The 19,770-nt window shown below is 41.0% G+C and overlaps 1 protein-coding gene across 3 annotated transcripts in view; it reads left to right on the forward strand.

Moving 5' to 3' along the window:
* The window catches only part of CPVL (carboxypeptidase vitellogenic like), a 156,684-nt gene that overhangs the window by 16,143 nt on the left and 120,771 nt on the right, over positions 1–19,770 (forward strand). For 2 of the 3 annotated variants that reach the window (NM_001131184.1, XM_054558808.2), the window contains 2 exon segments: positions 9,301–9,479; positions 17,340–17,458. In NM_001131184.1, the coding sequence (NP_001124656.1) occupies positions 9,311–9,479; positions 17,340–17,458 (288 nt within the window). In that variant the 5' untranslated portion in view covers positions 9,301–9,310. 3 annotated transcript variants of the gene reach the window in all.

Raw genomic sequence — 19,770 nt, forward strand, 5'->3', positions numbered from 1 at the left:
AATGTTTTTCCTTATAAAATCTGTTAATGTGTTACAGAATTGGTATTCCATAAAGGACCCTGTGGGAAATCCTGGCTTGCATAATGCCAGACATATTTGATGTAAGAAATCCATTTTGCTTCCCTTTTCCAGCTTAGTGTTGGCCAGTCAGAATTTTCACTGGACACCTACCAGGCAACTTAAAGTAGAACTCTTGGGGTTTTGTGCCTTCACACCCTCCATCCCAACTCCTTCCATAGTCTTCCCGATCTCCAATCATGGCCCCACTATTCATGTATTAGTTTCCTAGGGATGCTGTAACAAAACATGACCATCTGGGTAACTTAACAGAAATTTATCATCTCACAGTTCTGAATGCTGAAGTCCAAAATTAATGTGTCAGCAGGACCATGCTCCTCTTGAAACCTGTAGGCTACGATCTTCCCTGCCTCTTCTAGCTGTTGATGTTTACCAGCAATCCTGCGCTTCTTGGCTTGCAGATACATCACTTAGCGTCTGCCTCTTCGTCACATGCCATTCTCCTCTATAGTTCTCTCCTCTTATTATAAGGACAGGAGTTAGATTGGATGAAAGCCCTGCCCTAATCCAACTCCAGTATAATCTCATTGTAGCTAATTATTAGGTTGGTGTAAAGTTACTTTTAATTAAAAGTAGTGTGGCCTGTAATCCCAGCACTTTGGGAGGCCGAGGTGGGCAGATCACGAGGTCAGGAGATCGAGACCATCCTGGCCAACATGGTGAAACCCCACCTCTACTAAAATGCAAAAAATCAGCCGGGAATGATAGCACACACCTGTAGTCCCAGCTACTTGGGAGGCTGAGGCAGGGGAATTGCTTGAACCCGGGAGGCAGAGGTTGCATAAGCCAAGATCGCGCCACTGCACTCCACCCTGGCAACCAAGCAAGACTTGTCTCAAAAAAAAAAAAAAGTAATGGCAAAAACCACAATTACTTTTGCATTAACCTTACTACATCTGCAAAGACCCTATCCTCAAATAAGGTCATATTCTGAGGTACTAGGAGTTAGAACTTCAAAATATCTTCAACTCAGTGCATAACAATCCATGCAGTTACTCTGGGCAGAAAACAGGTGCCATCCTTGTACTTCTTTCCCTCAGCCATTATGTCTGGTCTATGAGCAAATACTCGTAGATCTGCCTTCACAATGTAGCTGACCGTTTCTCATTACCTCCTCTGCTACTCCTTGACCCCAGCCTTTCTCATATCTCCTGGGTTATAACAATGGCCTCTTATTAGGTATCCTGGTTCCATCCTGATTCTCCTTAAGCCTACTTGTTAGATAGCAACCAGAGCAATCATGTCACAGTGTAAATCCAATGATATTCCTCCCTTGCTCTAAACTCTCCATTGGTCTCCCATTATCATTAGAATAAAATGCTAACACAGATGAAAGAAGATAAGACTCTCAGAGCTCTGCTTTATCTATCTCTCTAGCCTCATTGTGTACCACTCCCTCCCCTATTGACTGTGCCCACCAACCCACAGTAAGCAACTTGTTTGCACTGCAGGGCTTTTGTACTGTTTCCTCAAGGCTGGCTCCCTCTCATTCTCAGATCATCTACCCAGAGATGTATTTCCCACTCATTGTTAGCTGAAACACTTGCACCCCATCTGGCAGAGAGCAGAGAAAGTTTTTTTCTTTTTTTAAATTAAAAAAAAAATTTTTTTTTTTTTTGAGACAGAGTCTTACTCTGTTGCCCAGGCTGGAGTGCAGTGGTGCAATCTCAGCTCACGCAACCTCCACCTCCTGGGTTCAAGCGATTCCCCTGCCTCAACCTCATGAGTAGCTGGGATTACAGGCGTGTGCCACCATGCCCAGCTAATTTTTGTATTTTTAATAGAGACGGGTTTCACCATGTTGGCCAGGCTGATCTTAAACTCTTGACCTCAAGTGATCTGCCTACCTTGACCTCCCAAAGTGCTGGGATTACAGGCATAAGCCATCATGCTGGGCCCAGAGAGAGTTTTGTCACCACTCATGAAGCGAAGCTCACAGGAAACAAAAGGAGAGAAACAGGAATGAGATAGCTGTCCCTGGGAGGGAAAGGATCAATAACGAATGGGTATCCACAAATCAGATTTACATAAGAGTCACAATCCAAACAAATGATTTTCTTCTGCTAATCTGAATTTGGAAAGGAAATTCCTACCTAGAAGAAGAGATCCGAGAGAGCTGATCTTGGTTTAAAAAACAACAACAAAAAAAAACTCTTAACCTTTTGTTGTTTTTTTATTAGTTGTCTCAGGATCTCATCTGCAGGTTTTGGAACTAGTGGGGTGTCGCAGCCACCCCATGTTGGCTGCCAGAAACTGTAAGGGGAGAAAAAGAATATCTTTTCCTTATCCATCACAAGGTTCATGGCTGAGACCCCTATAACAAATACAAAGAAAAAAAAAAAAGACAGATTAAATGGGAAAAGTATAAAAGTTGTATTTAATGTAAGTTTTCAGTGACACAGAAACCTTCAGAAAACGAAGCCCCAAGGACCCAGGGAAAACCGTGTGTGTTTAGGGACAGTTGTGCAGAAATGTAATTGGAGGACAAAAGAGTGTGATCTAATAGTAATAAACTGGGGAACTCAGCAAGGCCTATTTGTTCAGATTCTTTTCAGCCTCAGTGTGACATTCCTTCCCTCTGGGTATAGGGCAGGACCCCTCTGGAATGAGGGTCTTATGACCTACTTTCAGGGGAAGTAGGTCAGAGAATTCTTTCATGGCCAGCTCTCAGGAGAAAAAGGTGGGAAAAGGTCAGAGAGCAGCCTTCCTGCTTCTGCTGTTTTTTCAATTTCCTGCTGTTTAAAATACTCACTATGCCAAGGTGCCATTATTTTGGGGTATCATGTTGTGAGCCCCGACACCTCAGTTCCTTGCTTTACCGCTTAACTAACTGTGAACCTGAGCAAATCACTTAAATTCTCTGAGGATCAGTATCTCATATATAAAATGAGATGACAAGGTAAAGTTGTTTCTAACCCTTACCTACCTGGTTAGAAATAAAAAATATAAAGCAATCAGCACAGTGTTTTGTACATGGTAAGCATTCAGTAATTGTTAGCTATTAACTGGCATCATTATATGATAGTACCTTTAGTCACAGGCATGGCCCTTCTATTTCAAAACTGTTGAAAAACATTTTGGGATAATGTTTACATTTTACTTTCCACCACATGCCCACTTAAATTTCCCTTCTGGTTGGAGTGGGATTTCAAGGTAAAGCTCCAGACTGTGGTGTCAGATTATATTATTTTCTCCTCTTCCTGATTTTTCTCATTCTCTCCCTGCCACACACCTCTAGTTTCCTTTTCCTGCACATCCAAGGATACAGTGGCAGAGATAGGGATGACTAATTCGTTAGAGAGATTAGACACCACCGTCTGATGCCAGAGAGGAACCTGTGAAAAGGAGATAGGCGTGTCTCAGTGCCACTTCAGCAGAATGTTGCCCTTTACCTTGCATGCTATGACTGTGGCCTCCCTGGGAAGAGAGTACTTCAAGAGTGTTGTCCAGGGTGTCAACATAGTGAGACTCTGTCCCTTAAATCAATCAATAAATAAACTCCTGGGCTCAAGGGATCCACCCGCCTTGGCCTCCCAAAGTGCCAGGATTACAGGCATGAGCCAATGTGCCGGGCAATAACTATTTTAATTGCAGCTACAATGGTTATTATATGAAAGATATGTATCCTTTGATTGGAGTAATCGATAGTGTAAAGTGGGGAAGTGGAAACGAGTGAAGGGGAGAATATAAGGCTGATTTAAAGACCTGCTCTTTGTTTGTTTGTCCTCATCCTGCAGGTTTTGTTTTTGATTCTTTTTTCTTTGGCAAAACACACACCTCCAGTGGCATTTTCAGGTTTCTTTTCTTGAGGTCTTGCAAATCTGATTATGTTACTGGTTGATCAGGTAGGGGACAACTGGCCAGGATTTTCCTTTTTTGTCTCTTCTGCTGGTCAGGTCGATTGGAATTGGAGTGTGAGCTAATGGAAAAATATCGTCTAGCTCATTTTACCAATAATGAAGATGAGCCCAGTGTGTGCAGCTAAATGTTTAACAATTGGCTGTCTGAGAAAAAGAAGGCCTGATTTCTGGTGTTTGCTGGTTACTGTGGTATAAATACTCCTACCATAGTTGATTTCAAGCTACCAACAAGATTACTGAACACATAGTTGGAAAAAGATGCCCAGAAGCAAACCATCATATGTGTAATCTGATCACATATGATCACTCTAGATCACAGATAATAGTAAAATGTAGTAAAATCATTAGGAAATGATAAGTTTTGAGTACTTTGAACATACGTTTTAAAATGTAACTTCCTCAATAACAGTTTAATTGTTAACGGTGGCTCTGTTGAACAACTGACTCTCAACATTCCTGAAAATTTAACCATCAGCTCTCTTGCGCTGGCTGGAGCACATCAGGCGGGACCCAGAGAAGTTACTATCTTACCAAGGTCCTCGGATGAGTCATGGCAGGACCTGGATTATTACAGAGTTGTTTCTAAAAATCAGACTTCTCTAGACAGATTTACTTATCAATGTTTCTTTTTATTCATTTGTTTATTTCTTTACTCCATCCTTTAACAATCCATAGAAGGGATTTAGGACTATTACAGGCTGTTATTATCTATTGAGACAGTAAGAGTCAGAATATTTGAATATATCTGGAATAAAGGTGGGAGAGTAGGCTGAGGGCGATGGCTCACACCTGTAATCCCAGCACTTTGGGAGGCCAAGGCCGGTGGATCACCTGAGATCAGGAACCTGAGGTCAGCCTGGCCAACGTGGTGAAACCCCGCCTCTACTAAAAATACAAAAATTAGCTAGGTGTAGTGGTGAGTGCCTGTAATCCCAGCTACTTGGGGGGCTGAGGCAAGAGAATCGCTTGAACCGAGGAGGCGGAGGTTGTAGTGAGCTGAGATCGCACCACTGCACTCCAGTCTGGGTGGCAGAGCGAGACTGTGTCTCAAAAAAAAAATAAAATAAAATAAAATGATGGGAGAGTGGAAAGCAGATGAGATTTAGAGCCATAAGTAAATTCTGGCTTTGAGTCTTGGCCTTGTCATCTTGATCAAGTTAATTACTCCCTGGTAGAAGTTTTCTAATCTGAAGATGAAGGAACTGGACCACATGAACATTTAATATCTTGTAGGTCTAAAACATGGTTCCGTATTTAGATTCATCAATTCAATAATATTTGCTTAGTACCAACTATATGCACTCTCATTATGAACGGTACTCCAGGCAGAATGAAATACAGGTATGATAATAAATATTATTATAATAGCATCTCACATTTATGCAGAGCCTTCTGATTTACCGAAGAGAAAATTTACTTTGAGTTTCTGGGCTTCTGTGGCTTTAGGAGATCAGGACATATCTTAACAGAATGTTAGAGAAAGAAGAAGCTATTCTAGAAGTACAAATAGAACCTTATTCCTAGGAAACAGAAGAGGTCATACCCAGGTAGTAGTAAGGAATAAGGAATAAGCACTTTTTCTGCCATGTCTAGCAGTTGCTTCACTTTGTGTTTTTAAAAAAGCAACAAAATTATTTTTTTCTGAGTATAAAATTTTTGTGGAAAATTTAGAAATTACTAAGAAGTATTAAATAAGGAAAAAAACCATATATCCAATCTAATATCCTGCTTTTCTTTACCTAATAATATTTTATCATATTTTTCAAAACATTCTTAGTAGAATCATTTTAATTGCTGTATGTATAATAATTTTGTCTTTTTGGTGTATAGTAACTTATCTGATGTCTTATTGTTGGAAATTTTATTTATTGACAATTTTTATTATTCTAAAGAACACTGGATAAATAGCTTTGTTCCATATCAAAAATCATACATTGGACACATGATTTTCAACTTTAATATTTAAGGTTTAGTAAGACAATTTTAGCAAATTATATACTTTTGACCTTTAGATTCTTTGATTCTATCGATATTGTTTTGTATTTACCTAGATTTTATTCTGTTTCTAAATATTTATTAAGAAGAACATTGTGTTTGAATTCTTCAATATGATATGTTTGAACTGGAAATAGCACCACTGTTTTCATATTATTTCAAGTAGGTATGATAAAGTGTAGGGTTAACAATTTTCTTTTTCAACTTTCTGTGGGAGTTATCCTCTATCTAGTATAAAGTTTGTTGGTTTAGAAATTGCTCAATAAATGTTCAATAAATAAGAAGATTCATGCTAATTTAGGATAAGCAAAAACATATGAGAGGGTGTTTAAAAAACCCACTTCTCCGTTTATGATACTAGCTTTCATTCTTATAAAGAGAGATAAGAGCTAAGCACAGTTCAGGAATTCTGACTGTTGAATGAGAACTGTAAAATGAAGTATGTCGGCGCTTCAATTCACCTACATGGGAAACCATGACTCAGATAGTTATTTGATTAAATACTAATGAGATCTACTAAATTGATCCAATTCTTACTTTTATGTATTAGATTTATGTCAATTAAAACAGGACCAGTTTTACCTGTTTTCCTTTTTTAACATCTTTGAGTCAACATCTGCTTACAAGGGAAGTGCTGTAACTACCCTGGTTATTTAAATATTAATGGCTTCCATTAAAGGGGGCTAGGGATTGGCAACAGGAAGATTGAGAAATTAGATGGCATGATTGGTTTCTTGTTTCTGTCCCCAGGAAAAAAAAAAAAAAACCTCTTACTGGAAGAGCTTCTTCCATTATTTTTTGTAAATATTGCATATATATATATTTTTTCTGAACCAGTTAGAGAGTAAGATTGTTGATTTCAGGCATCCCTTGAAAGTAGCTATGCTATAAAAGCATCAGTGTAAACAAGTTCATGTAATTTAAAAAAATGTTTTCACAGTGCCATGGAGGTCATTACCCTGGGGCTTCTTGATTACCCTGGGGCTTCTTGGGAACCTAATTTCAGTTCCTAAATTCATTTTGTTCTTTATTATAGTCAGTAATAGGCAAAAGCAATTTTTAGCTCCATACTGGATTTGGTTGGCCTTATTTACATTAAGTGTGGGGAATTCTAGTAAGTTAACCCTGAGAGACATGACAAGGGTTATATATTCAATCACATTATAACTATAAACCTTTATCTTACTGGAGAAATGTGCCTGAAAAGCTTTTAAAATTTGCTATAACCAATATTTTCATGTTATGCCAAATTGGGTTCTAATAAGCATGTCGTTAAAAGATTTTTACACGTTTTGTATTTTTAAGATGTTCTAATGGCTTGGCATTTTAAAGCACTGAGCAAAAGCAGGCATTATATTTGCATAATTGTGTATCGCTTCTTCCATCCAGAAATGTGAATGTGTGGAGTACCCATTCATTTCATGTATTTGATTTAGAATGTACAGCTAAGAACACAGATCATGTTTAAATAGCAGGAGTTCAGAGTCATGTAACGGCCCTGGTGTGCTTGTCATAATTCCCTACTTAGCAAGGTCAGGATTAGGGTGAGACAAGAGAGACACTACCTCAGGTGTAAAACTTAAGAAAGTGTCAAAAAAACCTCAAGATTAGTAATATTTTAATGTAATAGTTTAAAAACTGTATAATACAGAGAAAAATTAATGATAATAAAAATGGTCAACATTTTAGATCAAAATGAGATCTGACCCTGCATCTGTACCTCCCTCACTTCTCCCTAGTTCTGGCCTTGAGTGGGGTCAAGTCCTGGTTTCTCTACTTTCGTGTCCTTGCATGAGACACTCTTTTGACTCAAGTTTTCCTTATCTGAATTTGGTGACAATAATCCTCACTTTCCTGGTGTCAAGGATTTTTTCCTTGGCCAAATTTTAGTCAGGCTTCTGAATCTTCTGCTAGGCCCATTTGTTCACTTCCTTGTAAAATCCAGTTTTAGCAAAGGACACTGGTTAAGTCATTTTACCAAGAACCACCAACATCAACATCTGATCGCCTCAATGTCTGACCAGGTTTCTCATCCTGCACCATCCCCCAGGTGATGTCTGATCACCCTGGCCTGTCTTCAGTGAGAATCCTATTAGATTTAGCCAGATCCACCTTACCCCAATGCTTCCTTTGAGTAATTTTCCATCCACTGACCCCCACACTGCTCCTTGGCTATAAATTCCCACTGGCCCGTGCTGCATTTGGAGTTGAGCCCAATCTCTCTTCCTTGCTGCAAGACTGTTGACTGCAAGGTCCCTGTGCCTATCATTATCCTGATAAAGTCTTCGTCTGCATGCTTTAACAAATACCATTCAGTCATTTTTCTCTAACACTGGTGGAATTAGGAGATTCAAATCATCTACAAATACATGGGAAAGCCCACTATAAATATAATTTACATATTGATGTTCAAGTAAATAATTATACAATTTTATGCCATTATTATTATCATCTCAGATGAATATTCTAAGCAAACATCAGACTTGAAGATCTTTGGAAAGCTTTGTGCTAATGGTTTGGGGCCTAATGTCTTTAATTTACTTATCAGCTAGCAATAAGGAGAGGGACCTAAGGGTAGTTGTATGACCCCCACCCCCTTTCTTTCTTCCTTCCTGTTTTTGTTGTTGTTCTTTGATACAAACTGAACATAACCAGAAATCCATTGCTTCTTTGAAATTTCCCTGCAAGGTGTGCATGGATGCCTGGGGTCTCACCTTTGCTTAAGCTGTTTCCACCCACCCATGATGCCTTTCCCATTTCTCCCACCTGTCTGAGAACCATTCACCTTTTATCCATATCCAACTTGGGTAAGGCCTTTCTATGATCTTTCAGCCTGAAATGTGCTCTCAATCCTCTGACCTTCTGTGGTGGCATAATGGTTTCTACCACCCATTTATGGTCAGTTACAGAGTTCTTGTTGTTCTGAGTCTTTATCTAATCCTCCATTGAATTTACTTTCCAAACTGCATTTTAAAAAATGTCAACGATTCACTCCTATAATCCCAGCACTTTGGGAGGCTGAGGTGGGAGGATTGCTTGAGCTCAGGAGGTCAAGGCAGCAGTGAGCCGTGATTGTGCTACTGTACTCTAGCTTGAGCAACAGAGCAAGACTCTGTTTAAAAAAAAAAAAAAATCAGTAATTGAAAAATTACTGACATTGTAAATCCCTTGAAGAATCTCCCATTAGCCTTTGAATTTAAGAGTAAGCAGGGATTGGGTGTGCTTATTTATGGTGCTATCCAAGGTCCTAGCAGAGAGCCTTTACACAGTAATTTTTTTAAGTGAATGAATGAATTTCTTACATGTAAAAGGGCCAGGTAAATATTTACTCTTATGATTCATTTTTGGAATGCTGTTTTTATCCTAGACACTGAGAGATGGTTGGTACCATGTGGAAGGTGATTGTTTCGCTAGTCCTGTTGATGCCTGGCCCCTGTGATGGGCTATTTCGCTCCCTATACAGAAGTGTTTCCATGCCACCTAATGGAGACTCAGGACAGCCATTATTTCTCACCCCTTACATTGAAGCTGGGAAGATCCAAAAAGGTAAGTAAGTTTAATTAAATCAGAAAACCACTGGCATGAGTTCAACAGTTTTTTTCTTTTTTTTTTTTTTTTTGAGACAAAGTCTCGCTCTGTCACTAGGCTGGAGGGCAGTGGCGCAATCTCGGCTCACTGCAACCTCCGCCTCCCGGGTTCAAGGAATTCTCCTGCCTCAGCCTCCCGAGTAGCTGGGATTATAGGCGCAAGCCACCGTGCCCAGCTAATTTTTGTATTTTTAGTAGAGAGGGGGTTTCACCATGTTGGCCAGGATGGTCTCGATCTCTTGATCTCGTGATTCGCCCACCTCGGCCTCCCAAAGTGCTGGGATTACAGTTGTGAGCCACCGCACCTGGCCAATAGTTTTTCTTAAAACAAGTAACCCATAGGATGCAAAATATATTTCAGTATTTTTACTCAGTTGTTTTATTTCAAATATATATATATTTTTTTTGTTTGTTTGTTTGTTTGAGACAGAGTCTTGCTCTGTCGCCCAGGCTGGAGGGCAGTGGTGCCATCTCTGCTCACTGCAACCTCTGCGTCCTGGGCTCAAGCGATTCTCCTGCCTCAGCCTCCCGAGTAGCTGGGATTACAGGTGCCCACCACCATGCCTGGCTAATTTTTGTATTTTTAGTAGAGATGGGGTTTCACCATGTTGGCCAGGCTAGTTTTGAACTCCTAACCTTTGGTGATCCACCCTCCTCAGCCTTCAAAAGTGCTGGGATTATAGGCATGAGCCACCGCACCCGGCCTATTTCAAATATTAATGACTTGATGTCATATGTTGTCTGAGTTTTTAGCTAAAATGAGAATTAGCCAGGGTTGAATTACCTGCATGGTTGAGTTGCAGCATTTTATTTATAAGACTAGTAGAGTGCCTGTCCCCCAGTGGGCACTCAATGCTAATACTATCCTTAAAACTTACTATGAGTCAATCACTGGTTCCAAGCTTTCTGCATGAACTTATTTAAACATCTCAACATCCCAGGGAGGTGGACCCATTTTACACATGTGAAACCAAGGCAGAAAGAGATTGAGCTACTAGCCAGAGTTCATGCAGATACCAGCTGGTGTGTAGGCTTCATACTCAGCCTCACTGCAGCCTCCCTGCTGTGCCCCGTTATCCAGCAAGTCTAGGCCTTAGTTTTCTCATTAAGATAAGATGGAGATTTCACAACTTACCCAACTTGCAGAGATGTTATGAAAATCCAACAAGATAAGGCACGTGAAAATTTTTTGTACTCTATAAATTGTTCTCCAAATATCAGTGTTTGCAAATGGCTTTATTTAGAGATTGTGGATTTTTCTATTGTTATTACTAATAGGAAAAGAGGTATCACTTAGTGTTATCAGAGACTAAAATTTATGACCTGCATCTGCTCTTTTTTTTTTTTTTTTTTTTTTTTTTGAGGCAGAATCTTGCTCTGTCGCCAGGCTGGAGTGCAGTGGTGCAGCCTCGGCTCACTGCACTCTCTGCCTCCTGCGTTCAAGCGATTCTCCTGCCTCAGCCTCCTGAGTAGCTGGAACTACAGGCATGCGCTACCACGCCTGGCTAATTTTTATATTTTTAGTAGAGATGGGGTCTACTTGTTGCCTTGTTGGCCAAGCTTGTCTCAAACTCCTGACCTCAAGTCATCCGCCTGCCTCGGCCTCCCAAAGTGCTGGGATTATAGGCGTGAGCCACTGCCCCCGGCCCTGTATCTGCTCTTAATGCTTCTTTGTGCTTAATCACTGTGCAGGTAAATGATTTCAACTTTCTGGACTTCAGTAGGTTCCTGAACTATAAAACAGTAGACAGGTAGCTATTCTGAGGAGATATTTGCAAAGAGCAGCAGAGAAATGGGGTAGTGGCTGGAGGGAGCCCTGGGGTCCAGGAAGGGTCTTTAACAGAATAGGAGAGAATGTTTATTTGCTGATGGAAATGATGAGTGGGGAATTGGTTTGGTTTGGGGAACCATTGTTGGAGACTGTGTTTAAGAAGGTGAGAGACAGGGATCTGGCACACAGGGGCCCCAAGGTTGTCCCTTGTGGTGGGAAGGCCGAGATAGTGACTGTGAAGCTGGCAGGTTGGCAGATGTGATGGGAATGAAGAAGAACACTGGAAATTTTAGACAAATGGTCATTTTAAAGATCAAAAGCAAATCTAAATACTCTATAAAGAAGTTTAAAATAAAGCAAATTTTATTTATTCAAAGTATTCTCACAGCCAATAGGATGTCATTGTTTTTTGGTTTTCGTTTTACACGAAGACATTCTTGTATTTTAAGGGTATGTGTAAGTGCTGTTCATATGTCTTTTTCTGAAATACACACTGGCTTCAAGTTTCACCATCTCTTTTCTAAGGAAAGATGAAAAACTTTGATAATATATTTAGTGTATTTTAAAAAGGACTGATTTTTACCTCACAAAAGAAGTCATGGGAAGACGGCTGCCCCACCGTATGGGCTGATACCATTAAGCTGCTTGTGAAGAGGCAAAGTGTCGTTAACTCAAACCCTCCAAATTGGATTACATGCACGTATTTCAGCTTCCTTAACAAGTGGATTCTGATGGCTTAGATTTATGTTCATTAACAGTAAATCAAAGCAAACCATTTAATGTAGGGATGAAAAGGAGTTAAGTAATTGTTATAACCAAATTCTACCAATCCACATATGAGGAAATTGAGACTGAAATACTTTACCCGAGTTGCTCAGTGGAATGTGTGCAACAGAGTTGGGTAGCAGAGATGGGTTTAGGACCCAAATCTTCTGACTTCTGCTCTGTGATTTGCCTACTGTAATTTAGTTCTGTTTGTTTCAGAAGCTTCTAAAGTGTTCTTCTAAAGTGACCAGATGCATACACACAAAACAATTAAGGAATTAGGCAGTGCATACTAAAGTACTAAAGTATTACATTTGAAGTAAGTGCACTGGAGATGCGGAGGAGGAACCTATCCCTGTTGGTTGGCATAATCGAGGGAGAAAATACTAAAGCTGTCGTAGTTGTAAAAATAATAAGTAGCTAACATTTAGTCATTATATCCCTAGTACCTAGCATAGTACCTATACATAATAGGTATGTATAAATATGTATGGAATTTAAATTTGGGTACCAACCATGTGCCAGGCATTGTGCTTTACATCCATTAGCTCATTTAGTTCTCAGAGCAACCCTAATGAAGAATCCATAAGCATTGTTCCCATTTTACAAATGAGAACACTGAGGCCTGGAGAAATCAAATATCTTGCCTAGGGCCATAAAACTATTAAGTGGCAGAGCTGGAATTAAAACCTATACTGGCCAACCCCAGGGCCCGTGGTATGAACCACTATGCTATATGAGCAGCTCCGAATTAAGCCCTATACTGGCCAACCCCAGAGCCCATGGTATGAACCACTATGCTATATGACCAGCTCTGGACTTCAGAGTGTTGGGTAAGATTTACGTAAATAGCGAAAGGTCTGTGCGTACCAAATGAGAGAAACAGCTTAAACAAAGGCATTAAGTGAAAGTGACCATGGTGTTTCTGTATCATACATCTGGTAGAACCAAGTAAAAAGAATACAGAGAAATCTATCTGAGAGACTACTGACATCCCTCCTGTTCCTGTCTTTCTTGCCTATGAGCATTTCTCAGTTATGGGTATTAGCAGCAGCCAAGAAAGATTCCAAGGGAGGTAGTTTTTATCTTCCACCCTCCCATGTCAAGATTGGTAGATCTTCATCTGATGATTGACAACATTTAAAATATTAAATCTGTGTATAATATCACTTCCTGAAGTTATGTTACACAGTCAAATTCTTTGAACAGAATTTTAAGTGGCTGATTCAAAATCTGGTACATCTGGGTATTGAAATGTAGCCCTGACAACATAATTAAGGATAATTTTATTCATCCGCTTTGCTGAAAGTTCAGGAAGCTCTGGACAGATGGTCAGCTCACTCCCCTAAATCCCTTTTGTTTATCGAGTCTGTCAAAACCCTAGGAATGTGAGTCTTATTATTGCAATGGAACATTTTCGAGATAAACAGTAGCTCACAAAAAAACAAGGGAAATTTTTATTTTTTAAATCCCCAATTAGCTGGCTTAGTTTTGTGTGATTGTAATTGCATGTTTACTTTCTCTGAAGCTGGAATAAATCTTTACTCCCTGAAACAAAATGAATGTAGGAGGCACATTTTAGCTTGTTTATAAACACTGCAGTTTCACACTTTAAAGACTATTTTACTGGTAGGTCCTAATTTATTGTTACTTATGATCTGATAATGTCTGTCCACACTGGTGATAACTTGAGTGTTTATGAATCTGACATGCATGCTGATTAGCTGGTTCAAGCCCTTTGTTGGTCACACTCCAATGTTTTTGAAAGTGTTAATATCACAAACACTGGTTGCAGCAGTAAAAAACAAGGAGGAAGTAAAATCACTTCAAAGAAAACCTTTTCCTTTTTAAAACTGTTCTAAACATTTGTACTGTGAGTCATGGTGCCGGAAAGATAGAAACTCCTCCATCTTGGGAGTTTGTTTTCCACATTCCATTAATAGAAGGATGCACAGGACATTCGAAAATATAAAAAGTCATTTTAGTTGATGACATTTTTAATTATTTTACTGGGATTTAGTTAGTGGAAATTTAAAATTTGAAACAGGGCAAAACTTTTTTTATGGGCTAGAGAAAAGTTCTAAATTTCTTAAGATCTTTTAGCAAGGTCTGCCTTAGGAGGTTTTTGTAGAAATAAGCTATCTTAGTGCATTGTCAGTAGGGCTTGTTTTAGTTCATTCATTTATTGACTTGTTCATCCATTCATTTGTTAACATTCATTCATTAGAAAGTATTTATTGAACGTCTTAGGTGTGTAAATCAGCATGCCGAGTCCCAAGGTATGCAAAGTTAAATAAGACAAATTCCCCACTTTCCAACCTCCTGACCTAGGAGGGAAGGTCTGAAATATACTCAAGTAAAAGGTAGTAGAGAAGCTACTTTGGCATCCTCGGGAAGGGGGGGATGAGTGAACATCTGAATCATTTGAGAGCAATCCGTGGACCCTGTGTGGTGCTGGTCTTGGGAGAGATAGATTGATTCAATCATCCTCTCCTCTGTTCCATTCCCTCCAGCTCCTTTCTATTATATATTTTCTCTTTTTCTCATTATACTTTGACCTTTCTCATTTTTCTGTGTCGTCTTTCTCAAATCCTTTTCTTCCCATTTACCTCTCTGTGGTCCACATCTCATTTCCAATCCACAGTTTTTACTTCTCTACTCTCCTTTTTTTTGGGGAGGTGGGGGGTGGTATCTGTTTCATTTTGAGAAGATTAATAGTTTTGCTAAAAATATTTCAAAAGCATTTTAAAGGCTGCCCAGCCCTGGGGGGTGATCTTTCTCTGGGCTAATTAAGAGTGGAAGTGAAGAAGGGGAGAAGAAAAACGACAGATGGTGGGAAGAGTAGGAGGGGAGGAGTGGCAAAAACCACTTTCCCCAAACACCTCCCTTTTCTTTCTCATAAAATCCTCACCTCTCTCTCTTTTTCTTTGGCTTTTTTTCTGATAGAGGAGGGATAGACCTCATTGGGAACAGAATGTGAAGACCTACAGAGGTTGCATTAAGCAATCTTCCCTGGGAGAACCAGGCTGAGCCAGAAAAAGGAAATTCTTCTAGACTTCACTTGGAGTGGCCAAAGGCTAATGATAACTTTCCCTTCCAATTGACTGAACCCGTATTTTATGTGCAGTGCTAGGCTAAGGGTTCATATGCATTTTTGTTGTTTGATCCTCACAGAAAGCCCGGGGTAGCGGAATCAGTATTTATATTTTGCATAAAAGGAAAGAGGCTCAGAGAGAGGAGCAACTTGCTGGGGAGTCCTAATCTAGTTAGAATTCCAAACCCAGGTCTGTCAGTCTAGGAAACCCATGCTCTTCTATTGTGCTAGCCTAACAGGACCTTCAAGGACCACCTGTTGAGACCTTTCTTTTGTCCCCACGACCTCCTCTGCTCAGAGGTGCTCCCTGTTCCTAGTCAGCAGGTGCATTTCACAGATAGCAAGAGTAGTTCTGCTCCCTACCTGCCAGCTTCTTTCTATAGGTTTTACATGTGGGGGCTCTTTTAATCCAGGTGGCCCACAGGCAGTCCATCTTCCATAGAGGAGAAACTGAAGTACAGGGAGGTTAAATGCCTGTACGGAGGGTCACCAGCTGGTCGATAGGAGCGCTAGGATCAGCAAAGGAACTGTGTGGTCTAGATGAGAGGTTTTCCTTTTGAGAGGCATGCCTATATATATGTTTTTTTGTTTTGAGACAGGGTCTTGCAGTGTCATCCAGGCTGGAGTGCAGTGGCATGATCATGGCTCACTGCAGCCTTGACCTCCTGGGCTCAAGCGATCCTCCCACCTCAGCCTCCCGAGTTCCTGGGACTACAAGCACTGCCACCATGCTCAGCTAAGAGGCATGCCTCTTTTAAAATAGGAACTAGTGGTCCCAAAACATCAGTGTGCTGGTAAAAGTTTAGCAACCAGCCCTTGCAGTCAGGACCCTGACTTGTAGCATCTCTTCCCGTGAGTGTAAATATTGTCACCTTGGCTTATTTTATCCTATCAGTGTTGTCTCTGAATGCTGAGCTGGGAAAAGATGCTAACAATTAGCCTTCCAGAGCCTAAGGGCTCCACCTACCATCAAAGGCATTTTAGTTGATGGCATGTGAGGAGTCAAGCTTCCTGACCTACTAACCAGTTTCCAACTTAATATGGCTCAGACTTACATCGCTTTTCTTGAGTGACTGGTTCCTACTGGGGACACATTCTTTGTCACCACTAAAGGATTCTTCTCCTTCGCCACCATGTTCTGCTGTTTTCTGTTCCTTCACCACTCCCTTCGTGACCACTACTTCCCTTCCCAACCACTACTTCCCTTCCCACTCCCTGCCACCTGCACCTTCTGATTTACTCTAGTTGAAAGCCCTGGGGGAAGGAACAAACTCTGCAGCCTGACTGCTCTGTTTAATCCCAGCTCTCCTCTACTAGCTGGCAAGTCACTTAACCTCTCTGTGCTTCAGCTTTCTTATCTGTAAAGTGGGAATGAGAATTGTACTTCCCACATCATGTAAAGTGCTGGTATTGTGGCCTTGTAAATGTCAGCTCCTAGTAGCATTCTTTACTCCTGGGCATCCTTGGCTGTCTAAGCATCCCCAATTACTCCTTCCCTGTGCCTGTCTCAATGGTGCCATAAGAAAGCCAGGACCCCTGGCCTCCACAACTGCCCCATTGTCCTATTTGGCTTCCCCTGAGTAGCCATGAGGTCACCCCCAGTCTCCCCACTGTCCACCACTGTCCACCTCTCCCCACTGTCCACAGCTGCCCACACTCCCATATGCCTCAGCCCACTCCTCTTAGTAGATGTGACAGGCTTTTTGCCTTCATGAAAATAAGAGCGTGAAGGACACAGGCCTCCTCGGGGTGAGGCCGAGAGCTGCTTCACCACATTGTTACTCTTGCACCCCACTGTTTCGGGTCAGGTTACTTTATTCTGCTCCTTTCCATGTGGCCCAAGGTGATCACCTTGGTTTATGCAAGGTGTGATGATAGGAGATTTTCTTTTCTTCATTTTAAAAGAACTTTAAAAAAACCTTATTACAGTTTATAAAATATATTTGGGCACCCCTCCCCAAAGGCTTAAAACTTTCACGTATCCTTGGCTAAATTGTGAACGTGGACTATGTGGGATTGGACAGAGGCAGGCTGGAATTTGCTGAAGGAACTACTTTTATACCAGTTCCCTTTTAGCTTATCTAATCACCCCATTTCATCCAGACTGAGATAGATGGCTCACATTTTTGTTGTTATTGTTGTTGTTGTTTTCTGTAATCCTTGGGTAAATGTTTTTTTTCCCCCACTAGGAAGAGAATTGAGTTTGGTCAGTCCTTTCCTAGGACTGAACATGAGGAGTTATGCCGGCTTCCTCACCGTGAATAAGACTTACAACAGCAACCTCTTCTTCTGGTTCTTCCCGGCTCAGGTAGGTGCCCAACAGAAAGAACGCCAGCGTTCAAGAGCTGGCTTGCCGTTTGAGGGTAGAAATGTTAGCCTACCGATCTACAGGTCTTTAAAAAAAAATCTCATAGATTTTTTCTAAAAATAAGATTTTTTTTTTCTTCTAAAAATAAGCAAATCTGCGTGGTGTTCCTATTTATGGGCAGGAAACAAATGTTTTTGGCGGGAGTGGGAAGTATCCAACTTCTAAATTTCTTGCAGCCTTATTTGGAGTGTTAAGACTACCACCTTCTTCTGCTACAGTCTTCTTCCTATCATTTTGTTTTATTTTTGTTCTAAAAATACTTAGGGCAGGGATGGGTCGGGGGAGCCCAAGGAGGATAAGAAGCAGGGAGATTCCTGAAGTGAACAGGTAATGCGTGGCTAAGTATGTTTATATCTAGTCAGCCATGGCCTTGTATAGCTGCCCTGTCTGTGGACCCCTTCATGCATGCAGTACCCACTTATTGAGCATATTCTGTACTGCGGGGGCCACAGAGGAGACAGAACTGAACTCAGACTCTATGGATCTTTAGAAGAAGATTGGGAGGATTGCCGATCTAGGAAGGCTTCTGGCAGGAAAGGCCATCGCTTTCCCAAATCTCTATATACAGAGGTACGTATGTTTTTCTACTTCACCAATCCTATGTAGTTCACCTCTAGATTATGCCATTCTTCTGTATGAACAAGACACTTTTAGCTTAGGGGTGCTGTTGCGGGTATTGCTAGAAGCGCTGAGATGCAAATCTTATTCCACTGCAGAGTAATTTTCTATTTTCATCCTCCAAATTGGATTTGTTTTACAGGCTAGAGAAAGCAAAGAAAAAGCTATCTCTATGGAGGGTGTTATTTATATTTTCATGTGATTTGCATATAGCTGGGTTGCATCTGTAGTAACTGAGTACATTGCTTAGTCCAGGGTAGTTTTCAAGTTACGTTGTTTCTCCTGGTACTATTGAGTTATATTTTCTTGAATTTTCTTTCCTGCTTTCTCAACTACATGGCCTCTGACATAATTCACCCCAAAGCAGCCTGTGGTGAGGTGTGGTCAGGTTGGGGCATGTAAGAAATGGTGAAGAATTCCAGATCCTTTGTCGTTGGGCTCACAGTAGCCGTCAGCGTGTCGTCTTCTCTGGAAGGCTTTCTTGGCCCCTAGAGAGGGCTTCTTATTTCTTCGTCAGTGTTCCTGTTGAGTGAGGCAAGTGAGATGCCTAGAGCGTGCAATGTAAGGAGACAGTCACCCTGAGGGTCATACAAGTGCAAGGTCAGCACTGGAGCATGAGCACCCTCCAGTCTCTTGCTGGTGCCTCCCATAGGTAAAGCCCAACTGGGAGCCAGGTGGAGTCGGGTGGTCTAGCCCATAGGGGTCTGCCTAACAGGGCACAGAGTGGGATGGAGGAGAGTGATAATGGGCCTTCCCAGTCTCTTAAACTTTATGCCTTTCAGAAATATTCTGTATGTGTGCATTTTTTATATCGTATCTATTGATGTCATTGAATGCAGTCATTTATCTGCAGTAACCTCTTTATATTAGTTTTCTCTTGCTGCTATAACAAATTGTCACAAACTTAGTGTCTTAAAAGAATGCACATTTTATTTCACAGTTCTGCAGATCAGAAGTCTGACACGGGTCTCCCTGGGCTGAAATCAAGGACCAGTAGGGTTGTGGTACTTCTGGAGGCTCTAAGGGAGAATCTCTTTTCTTGCCTCTTGCAGTGTCTAGAGGCTGCTCGCGTTCCTTGGCTCATGGTCCCTTCCTCCAGCTTCAAAGCCTGCAAAGGCAGCCTGAGTCCTTCTCACATCACATAATCTCCATGGTCATGTTTCCTTCTCTGACTCTTGTCTTCTACCTCTGTCTTCTAAAAGGACTCTTATGATGATATTTGGGCCACCTGGATAATCCAGGCTAATCTCCCTATTTTAAGGCCAGTTGATTAGCAACTTTAATTCCATCTGCAACCTGAATTCTCATTTGCCCTCTAACCTAACATATTCTAGGAATTAAGACACAAACATCTTTAGGGAGTTATTATTCTGCACAAAATGGATACTTGAACATTTGCCTAGATTATTGAGTCTCAATATGTTTTCTCTCAGGGATTCTCACATGTTATTGCATACAAGAATTCTCTGACTTCCCCCAGAGATTCTGACTTGTAAATTGGCAGAGGCCAGCAGGTTGCAGAATTACCAAGTGAACCATTCTCTGTGAAACCACTCCAGCCTGTGGGCCACTACCCTCTGCCTGAAGCTCCTGGTTGAAAAGTGACCAACACGCCTTTTACCAGAAAGAAATGC

The sequence above is a fragment of the Pongo abelii genome, chromosome 6 (assembly GCF_028885655.2).
Source record: "Pongo abelii isolate AG06213 chromosome 6, NHGRI_mPonAbe1-v2.0_pri, whole genome shotgun sequence".
Taxonomy (NCBI): Eukaryota; Metazoa; Chordata; class Mammalia; order Primates; family Hominidae; genus Pongo; species Pongo abelii.